Source organism: Tursiops truncatus, chromosome 13 (assembly GCF_011762595.2).
Source record: "Tursiops truncatus isolate mTurTru1 chromosome 13, mTurTru1.mat.Y, whole genome shotgun sequence".
Taxonomy (NCBI): domain Eukaryota; kingdom Metazoa; phylum Chordata; class Mammalia; order Artiodactyla; family Delphinidae; genus Tursiops; species Tursiops truncatus.
The window spans coordinates 39,672,905-39,683,190 of NC_047046.1; the positions used below are offsets into that span (position 1 = coordinate 39,672,905).

Here is a 10,286-nt window from a genome sequence, read left to right on the forward strand (position 1 = left end):
TTATAGGTGAATATCTATATGATCTTGTGATAGAGAAGAATAAACATAAAAGCAATGGTAGCTATCACAAAAGAAACGATCAATTTAAAACTAAAATATATTTTTTTAAAAGATGGGGGCGGGGGTGGAAGTTTGAGGTGAGAAGGGGAAATGTGAACGCCAGAGCACTCCATGCTGCCTCTACCATTTTTCTAGACTGTTGACCCGACTCTACACCATTTTCTATCTTCTTCCTAATAATAGCATCTCTCAGTCACAAGATCACACACTGGATTCATCTGTTTCTCTCTGCTGCTTCATTCCTACATTCAAACGATGAATTCTCTATGATGTCACTTAAAAAAACTAAATAATCAAGGTAATTATAAACAAAATGAAATGGCAAAGAAAAAATTGATAAAAAAAGAAATTCCAATAAATATGATAGAAAAGTGGTTGGCATCCTTTAAATATGAAGAATTCATTAAATAATAAAAAAAATACTAAAACCCTAGTAAAAATAAAAGGGTTAAAAAAAGAAAAAATAAAATAAAAGGGTAAAAGGCACACATAGACACTAAAAAAAGAGATGCAAGTGGATAACATAAGAAAACTGTCCAATTTCATGAATAATCTAAGAAATGATAAGACAAAATAATATGATACCATTTTTGCTCATGAAATCAGCAGAGAGGGAAAAAGTAACAGTCATGGTTTGAGTATAATACATAGAAACTTTCATACACAGGCTGGGTTACAATGTAAATTGGTAAAAAGACACTGGAAAAGAATTTTTTAATATTCAAGCAGACTGTTCTTTAATCTAAATTTCTTATATAGGAATCTATTCCAAAGAAATAGTTAGAAATTTAGCAGATCTGAATGCAAAAACTGTCTGAGAACATTGTTGTGTTTATACCCCCAAAATGGGACACCATTCAAATGCCATTAATAGAATGACTAAATAAATTACAGGATGTCTATCTAATGAAAAAATCTATGCAGTCATTAAATATATTTTGAACAACATTTAATGATGCTGGTTGGACATTTCCTACAAATGTATATAAAGTGCATAAAAGATACTCACCCTTGGAATAATGTAGGGTAGGTAAATTTCAAGACAGACAGGACATACTGAAAAACAAATACCAAATTAATGGACATTTTCAAATTATAGAGAATTGATAGATCATATGATCAAAGAAATCCCTACTAAAGAAACATAAGTATACTCAAGTTTCAAAAAGGCCTTTTTTATTCCTCCCCAAAAAATCACACACTGGGAAAAAAAATGACCTTCCAATTCATACTAAAGAGAGAGACTAAGTGAAGTAAGTCAGACAGAGAAAGACAAATATCATATGCTCTCACTCACATGTGGAATCTAATTTTTTTTTTAAGTGATACAAATGAACTTACTTACAAAACAGAAACAGACTTACAGATATCGAAAACAAACTTATGGTTACCAAAAGGGAATGTTGGGGGGAGGGATAAATCAGGGGCTTCGTATTAACATACATACCCTACTATACATAAGATAGATAACCAGCAAGGACCTACTGTATAGCACAGGGAACTCTACTCAATATGCTGTGATAACCTATACAAGAAAAAAATCTGAAAAAGAATGAATATATGTATATGTATAACTGAGTCACTTTGCTGTACACTTGAACTAACACAACATTGTAAATTAACTATACCCCAATACAATTAAAAAAAAAAAAAGAGAGGGGGGACTTGCTTTCCCCAGGGTCACCAGAAACCTGACAATCTCTCAGCTGGGGACGCAACAAAGTGGAACACACAGCAGCTGGGCCAGATATTGTGGACATCTGACCCCTCAGCATCGTCCCAGACCCCGGAAGTGCCATGTTATAACTGCGGTAACACCAGAGAAAACCAGACAAACCCCTGGACACTGTTTGTTTTCTCGGGGTATCCACTTTAACTACTGCCCAGTTTACCTAAAAATCCACCGCCTTCTGTGTTTCTCTTCAAGTAAGAACTGCATCCTGTTCATTCTTTCCTTTGTTTTCCTTCCATTTTTAGGGTTTTGTTTGGTTTTTGCATTCTTAGGATTTTTTTCCTAACTAATTCTTCTTAGGTATATTACATTTTTAGGTGTGTTTTTTAAGGATTTGTTTAAAGTTAACTCAGTTAAGGTCAACTTGTATTTCTATTATGTCTTTTAACCAAATTTACAGCACATTATGAATGGGAGAACTGTATTTTATCTTTCTGGGTATCTTTTTCTATTGTTTTCTATGACTGAACACTTTAAGAATTTTTTAAAAGCCTAAAAACCATTAAATGGCTTTAAGCAAGGGTTCTACTGATACTTCACATGATCTGAAAAGTGCAATAGACTGGTGTTGGGCAAGTTTACATTTATACTTTTTTTCCCCATGGATTAATCAACATGTAATTCCCCTCGTATGAGCTCCTAAATGCCACAATTATGGTTAACTACCTGTGCTCTGGTCTGTGTTTCCTAGAAATGGACCTTCATTCTTCTCTAAAGTCTATTTACTCACACAATTCAGTTTGTTCCCCTCCACTTTTCCACGATATTTTCTTTGTAAAACTGAGACAGAGAAAGGATTGAGCATGTGGGCCATGACCTACATCATCCTCAACAATGTTCATGACGATAACAAATGCTCATTTATCGCTATTTGCTAATAGTTCTTTTCTAGAGAGCAAGAGGGCTTTATTCTCAAGAGGGAGTGGGGAGAGAGCAGTCAAGACCCTACAGTGGGGGAAGGAGGTCCTGAGCTCCCTATTGCCACTTTGGCTTGGTGTCCACTCTGGAGTCCAGGACAGGGGGTGATGCCCCACCCTAGCCCACAGGGATCCAACATTTCCCTGCATGGTACCAAATCCAAGGCCAGCTTCTCCCTCCTAACAAAACAAAAACATGGTACCACTGCTTTTCTGCCTCTTCATCAAAAGAGTTCTACGACATTAAACAAAATTAAGTTTACATCTTATTTTTTAAAATAATTCCATGAAAAAATCTTGAATATACTGGAAGTGCCTGGGATGGTGACATAGAAAAAATAGGTTTGAGAATCAGTGGTGTGAGGCAGAGATGGAGATGGATTGATATCTTCTATTTAAAGGTTTCTGGAACCTTGTGGGGTTCTGGGGCAGGGGCATGTTTAGAAGAGAAAGCAGGATGTGCATGATTTCTTCGCCTACTCTTCCTCCTCGAGGGAACAGGAGCCAATTGCTTTTTCTTTCCCTAAAAAGTGGTCCACATATCCAAAAATTAAGTTCCTGGGAATTCACCAGTCAAAAACATCCAGTTTCCCAGGAGATGTAAAGAATGCATTACAGGACGAGAACTGGGGACAGTACCGTCCAACAAATCTTATTTCTAAAAGAGCATGGTACACAGAGTCGTTTTCTCCTCCATCGTCATCAGGAACAAATCAGATAAAAAGCTGGAGGCAGCATTTGCTCTACACACTATTTGGGGACTAAGATCGCCCACGGGCAATCATCAGCACCCCGCGCCCGCCTTCCTCACCTTGTTCGTGAGGTAAGAAGCCCGCCCTCCTCACCTTGTTCGTGAGGTAAGAAGCCAGGTAGCAGGTACAAAACGTGAGGCCGACCAGGCACCTCCTCATGCACATCTGTTAATTTGAGCCCCTTCCCGGGGACCCCGCAGAAGCCCCACGGCCGCCGCGCGAGCCGGTCCACCTCCACCACGACTGCTACGACCGCCACGTGACTGCGAGCTCAGCCAATCCGCGCAGGGACCGCCCCCGGTGCCTGCCTCTTAAAGAGGCCGCGCCTTCGCAGGCCTCGTAGCCTCGCGGTGGGCGGGGCGGCACTCAGCTGCCCAGGACAGCGGAGGGAGGAATAGGTCCCCCAGGGCTGCTACCGCCCGTAGAGCAAGAGCGGACAGTAGTTGTTGTAAAAAAAGTAGAAAATGGTAGAAGTGGGGAAAAAAGCAGCTGACAGAACAGTTCACAACAGTCCATTGGCATTTAAAGAAAAAATGTCCATAGCTAGCTCTAAGCGGTGGGAGCAAAATGTTGTTGTGCTTTACTGAATTTTCCCAATTTTCTTCATCGAGTCTGTACTACTTTTGCAAACGACACAAAAAAGCTAACAACAAGAAATGTTATTTTAAAAGAAGGAAGGCTGAGGGGGCAGGAACTATAATCAGCGTAGTTTTTTCTTTAGGAGAAGTCAATCCAATTGCTTTGAAATTTCCATAAAATAAATCCTTCCAGAAGTAGAGCTTCAAGCACAGCCCCTATTCCTAGTCTCTAGGGAGGAAAAATGACCTAGTTAGGCTTCGGGCAGACAGTAGTAGACATGCACAAAAACATACTGAGGGACTTCGTCAGGAACTAGAGGTACAAGTGTCCGCACATATAGAAACATACAGATTTTTAGAAATACCCCATGCACCAGGAAGCCTTCACTCTTTTTTATCTGTATGCCCAATGTAAAATTGCTTATCAAACTGTATTATCCAAGAAAATACTGGATATATTGTCTCCACATAAAACACAAATAAACTAAAAATTTATTTTTCCTTGACAATATTTAGAAAACCTATTTCAGAACTAAACAGTCCTTACAAAGAAACTTGTTGCCCAATAGAATTTGCTTGAAATAAATGGTTGTTATATATCTGAGATTTCCCTGGACTCTTTTAAGAGGTAAACAAATTCAATTCAGGCCTTATTACTTCCTAGTTATTGCTTAACTTATTTTCTTTGACAAAATTTGCTTAACAAGCAGGAACAACCGGCACAGTAAAGAACCATGCAAATAGAAGTTGACATTCGTAGCAAAAGTGCTGTAGATCTTACCAGAAGTATTGATTTTTCCAAAGCTGCATTATTCTGTTCCACAAAACAAACTAAACTAATACTGAATAAAAATGAAATTACCAGGTCTTACATTGATAAATAACAAGCTGCTATATATGAGACTGTGTTAGACCTTCTATTCACACAAAAAGATTTAACTAGTTGTATTGTTAATTGAGATCTTTGAGGCCAAAGGGTCATTGTCATTAATTTGCTTTTTGAAAATTGACTGTTAAGTGCTCAAAAAAATGTTTCTTGAATAAACAAAGAAGGGAGCTTGGATTAAACAATAACTTGTGGGTTTCTTCTCCTCAAAAATCTTTTTTAATAATGAATTTTTTGACAGCACACATGGACAATTCTCAAAAGACGGCAGAAGTGGCTGCACACTTTTTGAAACTTCCTAAATTTCCCTTAGGAAAAAAGAATATCAATATCTCTTATGGATATAGATGCAAAAATCCTCAACAAAACACTAGCAAATGGAATCCAGCAACATAAAAAAGGAGTATACACCCTGACCACAAGTGATTTATCCCAAGAAATAAGGTTAGTTTAACATCCAAAAATCAATTAATGCAATACACCATATCAATAGAGTAAAGGACAAAAATCACATCACCATCTCAAGTAGAAAAAGATAAGGCATTTGACAAAGTTAAACACCCTTCCATAACAAAAACATAAAAAGAGGAACTTCCCTGGCGGTCCAGTGGTTAAGACTCTGCGCTATCACTGCAGGGGGCACGGGGTTCAATCCCTCATCAGGGAACTAAGATCCCACCTACATGTTGCAAGGCACAGCCAAAAAAACAGGGACTTCCCTGGTGGCGCAGTGGTTAAGAATCCTCCTGCCAATGCAGGGGACGTGGGTTAAAGCCCTGGTCCGGGAAGATCCCACATGCCGCGGAGCAAGTAAGCCCGTGCACCACAACTACTGAGCCTGCGCTCTAGAGCCCACGAGCCACAACTACGGAGCCTGAGTGCCACAACTACTGAGCCCTCGCGCCACAACTACTGAAGCCCTCACGCCTAGAGCCTGTGCTCCGCAACAAGAGAAGCCACCGCAATGAGAAGCCCGCGCACCACGATAAAGAGCAGCACCCTCTTGCCGCAACTAGAGAAAGCCCGCGCGCAGCAACGAAGACCCAACGCAGCCAAAAATAAATGAATAAATAAATTTTAAAAAAACATAAAAGAAATTAGGAAAAAAGAAGGGAACTTACTCAACACAATAAAAGTCACCTGCAGTTAACATTATGCTTAATGATGAGAGACAATGCTTTTCTCCCTAAGATCAGGAACAAGACAAGGATGGCCATTCTTGCCACTTCTATTCAACATTGTATTGGAGGCTCTATCCAGGAAAATAAGGCAAGAAAAAAACTTTAAAGGCATCCAGACTGCAAAAAAAGTAAAACTATCTCTGTTACAGATGACAGGATTTTGAATACAGAAAATCTTAATGAATCCACTAAAGAAATACTATTAGAACTAATAGATGAGTTCAGAAAGTTTGCAAGACACAAGATCAAAAAGTCAACTGTATTTCAATACACTTGCAATGAACAATGTGAAGAAGAAATTAATGAAACAATTTCATTTAAAATAGCACCAAAAAGGGGAGTTCCCTGATGGTCTAGTGGTTAGGATTCAGCACTTTCACTACTCTGGCCCAGGTTCAATCCCAGGTCAGGGAACTGAGAGTCTACAAGCCCCACAGCTGTGGCCAAATTAATTAATTAATTAAAAATAGCACCAAAAAGAACAAAATATTTAGGAATAAATTTAGCAAAATAAGTGAAAATTTATACTCTGAACACTACATAACATTATTGAAGGACACTGAAGAAGACCAAAATAAATGGAGAGATACCCCATGCTCATGGATCAGAAGACTTAATATTGTTAAAATGGCAATATTCCCCAATTTGATCTACAAATTCAACACAAAACCCCATCAAAATTCCAGTTGGTTTATCTGTAGAAATTAATAAGCTGATCTTAAAATTCATATGGAAATTCAAGCGACCCGTTATAGATAAAACAATCTTTAAAAAAACAAAGTTAAAGGACTCATAGTTCTTGATTTCAAAGATTACTACAAAACCTCAGTAGTCAAGACAGTGTGATACTGGCATAAGAATATATCTATATAGATCAATGGAATAGAAGTGAGATCCAGAAGTAACTCCTCACACTTATGACCAATTGAATTTTGACAAGGGCACCAAGAGAATCCAAGGAGCAAATTTAACCAGTAGTTCCAGGACAACTGGATATCCACATGCGAAAGAATGAAGGTGGACCCCTACCTCATACAACATACAAAAATTACCTCAAATGCTAAGTGAAAGAAGCCAGTCACAAAAGACCACATGTTGTGTGATTCCATTTATAGAAATAGCCAGAGTGGGCAAACCTATAGAAACAGAAAGTAGAATAGTGGTTGCCTGGGGCTAGGGGAAATGCAGAGTGACTGCTAATGATGTGGGGTTTCTTTATGGGGTGATGAAAATGTTCTAAAATTGATTGTGTTGATGGTTGCACAACTTAGTGAACATACTAAAAAATCATTGTATTGTACACTGCAAATTGGTGAATTATATGGTATGTGAATTATACCTCAAAAAAAGTGTTATAAGAAAAAACAGACCCCCCTAACAAAACCACATCCCATGGAGACCATCAACTTCAAAACTAAGGGAACGAGGATAATGACAATCCTTGAGAGTGCTAGGATTGGAAGTGGCCATGAGGGGTAGCTCTGGAGTGCTGGTACTATTCTGTTTCCTGATGGTTCCATGATGTGCTCACTTTGCAATATTCATATAGTTGTGTATGTATTACTTTGTATGTGTATTTTACTTCAATAAAAAGCACACAGTACAGAGAGACAAAGATATGGAAAATATGAAAATGTGGTTAAGAGTCATGGTGGACAGAATGAGCAGGTCTAATTCTATTTAATATGAATTCAGGGACTTCCGTGGTGGTCCAGTGGTAAAGAACCTGCCTTCCAATGCAGGGGACGCGGATTTGATCCCTAGTCGGGGAACTAAGATCCCACATGCCACGGAGCAACTAAGCCCATGCACCACAACTACTGAGTGTGAATGCCTCAACGAGAGAGACCGCATGCCATAACTAAGACCTGACTCAGGAAAAAAAAAAAAAAAAAAAAAGAATTCAGTAAAAAGAGAATACATAGAATGTGAGAGGCGTTTTTTCCCAGAACTAATGTAAGGCATGAATCTTCAGATACAGTGAATCCTGAGCAAACCAAATGAAAAGAAATCCACTCTTAGACATACTTACATATTCAAGTTCACATTTTTATTGTATTAAAAATATACAACATATAATTTGTTATATAACCATTTTTAAGTGTATAGTAGTGTTAATTACATGCGCATTGTTGTGCAACAGATTTCTAGAACTTTTGCATCCTGCTAAACTGAAATTCTATACCCACTGAACAACTCCTCTTTTCCTGCTCTCCCAGCTCCTGGGAACCACCATTCTACTTTCTTTCTACTACTTTGGATACCTTATCTAAGTGGAATCAAGTACATGTATTTTATTAAAAATTATTCACCTTTTGTTTATCCTTTATAGTCAGAACATTACATCAATTTAAAGAAAATAATGTGCAGTAAAGAGAACAAACAAAATATTTGTTATTAGAAAATGGCAATGGGGAATTCCCTAGCAGTCCAGCGGTTAGCAGTCTTGGCTTTCACTGCCAAGGGCTTGGGTTCAATCCCTGGTTGGGGAACTAAGCTCCCACAAGCCCCAGAGCTTGGCCAAAAAAAAAAGAAAGAAAGAAAATGGCACTGGGTTGCATAACGTTCAAAAACCACTGTGTCCCAACTGAACCTAACTGACCTATATCCATAAAATCCCACTCTAGAAACCTTATGAAAATACTGAGTCATCACTAAACATATAATGGACTTTCCTATCCTTACACTAGTCTTATACTGTTCCTTCCAGCTAAATTAGCTTTATAGCTTCTCTCCAAACTTCGTGGTCTAATTTGATAACACCTCCTCCATGAAGCCTTTCCACATCTCATCAACCCACAATGAATCCTGAAACATTTGTTGTCTATAGCTGTCATGTGGCAATTAATCATGCACACTTTCGAGACAGAAGTTTTGTATTATCATTCAATGTTGCTATGTGAATATGTTCTCTCTCCAACCATATCTCACAGTTATTTTTTTCTCCCACAGGAATTTAGGAATATCCTAAGCAGTTAGTAAATATTTGTTGATTGCCTGAAACAGGTACTTGCAAAATAGACTTAACTCATTTCAATAATAAAGACTAAAGAGCTTTATTTCAGTTCCCTTTAGAGACTGAAGAATCTGCTGATTCCATGTGCTGAGGCCGTGCAAATTCTAGAATAGCTTCATCTCTGTTGATCACCAGCGAGTTTACCAACAGAGATGATAGGAGTAAAAACTGGAACTAAATCTTTTAAACATTGTGCTTATTCCACTTCACAGCAAAATGGCTGTTACACCATTCAAGAGCTCACTGTTAAATAGCATAGGACTAAACAAACAGATAACATACAATAACATGCTGTCGTTGGTAAACCCCATTTTTCCTATTAATAATATTTGTAAATGTAAACTGTAAGTATTGTAAAATTCTATTGTCCTTTTTAAGGAGCACATAGTTGGTGGCATCAGGTATATACCTTAACTGTTGACACACAACCATTAAAACTGTTAACCCACAAACTCTGTTCTAACCTGGAACTCCAACTCAGGATGAATAAACTTCCCTTGTCCCCACAGCCCGCCCTCTCTCTTCCCTGTCTTGAGTAAAACCTTAGTGTCCTCTGAGACTATTCATTTTTGTCTAGTGTGCAAGGCAGGGGAGAGGGTCTGTACTCTTTGCTCTCTCCAGTGCAGCTCCCAAAACATGATTCCTGCTGCCTCAGGAATACGGTTCTCCTCTGGCATCTCTGCCCATCCCGCTGTCACTGTCTCTAAGATTCCCTAGCAGCAGCATCTACCAACCCCTCTGGATTACAATCTGCACATCTTCTGAAGACCAGCACCTGCTCACACTCTTCCAATTCCACCCCAAGCCCTGCCATCTTGCTGGGTAATTTCAAGGCCCATGTGCATCACCCATCTAACACGCTGGCATTTTACCCTGCTCCCTTAAGCTTCCCGACCTCATCACCATTGTTTCACTGTGGTTTCCTCTGATCTGGGAATAACCTGCATCTGCTCTACCCTTAAAACACTTAAGGAGTTCACTCACACTCTCTCTCTGAGGTGAAGTTCACTTAACATAAAATTAACCATTTCAAAGTGTAAAATTCAGTAAAATTGAACAGATTCACGATGTTGTGCAACTATCAACTGATATCAAGTTCCAAAACAGTTTATCACCCCAAAAGAAAACCCTTTACCCGTTAAGCAGTCACTCCCCGTTTCCCTC

At 38.7% G+C, this 10,286-nt stretch overlaps 1 protein-coding gene across 8 annotated transcripts in view; it reads right to left on the reverse strand.

Annotated features, from left to right (window-relative positions):
- TMEM241 (transmembrane protein 241) overlaps positions 1–3,736 on the reverse strand; it is a 107,956-nt gene extending 104,220 nt beyond the window's left edge. For 4 of the 8 annotated variants that reach the window (XM_019930527.3, XM_073790587.1, XM_019930525.3 and 1 more), the window contains exons 1-2: positions 3,555–3,734; positions 1,070–1,116 (exon numbers count right to left, since the gene is read on the reverse strand). In XM_019930527.3, the coding sequence (XP_019786086.2) occupies positions 1,070–1,116; positions 3,555–3,626 (119 nt within the window). In that variant the 5' untranslated portion in view covers positions 3,627–3,734. Of the gene's footprint in view, positions 1–1,069; positions 1,117–3,554 lie in introns of all 8 variants that reach the window. The other 4 variants (XM_073790588.1, XM_073790589.1, XM_019930524.3 and 1 more) reach the window with 3 other exon arrangements.
- Positions 3,737–10,286: the final 6,550 nt, after the last annotated feature.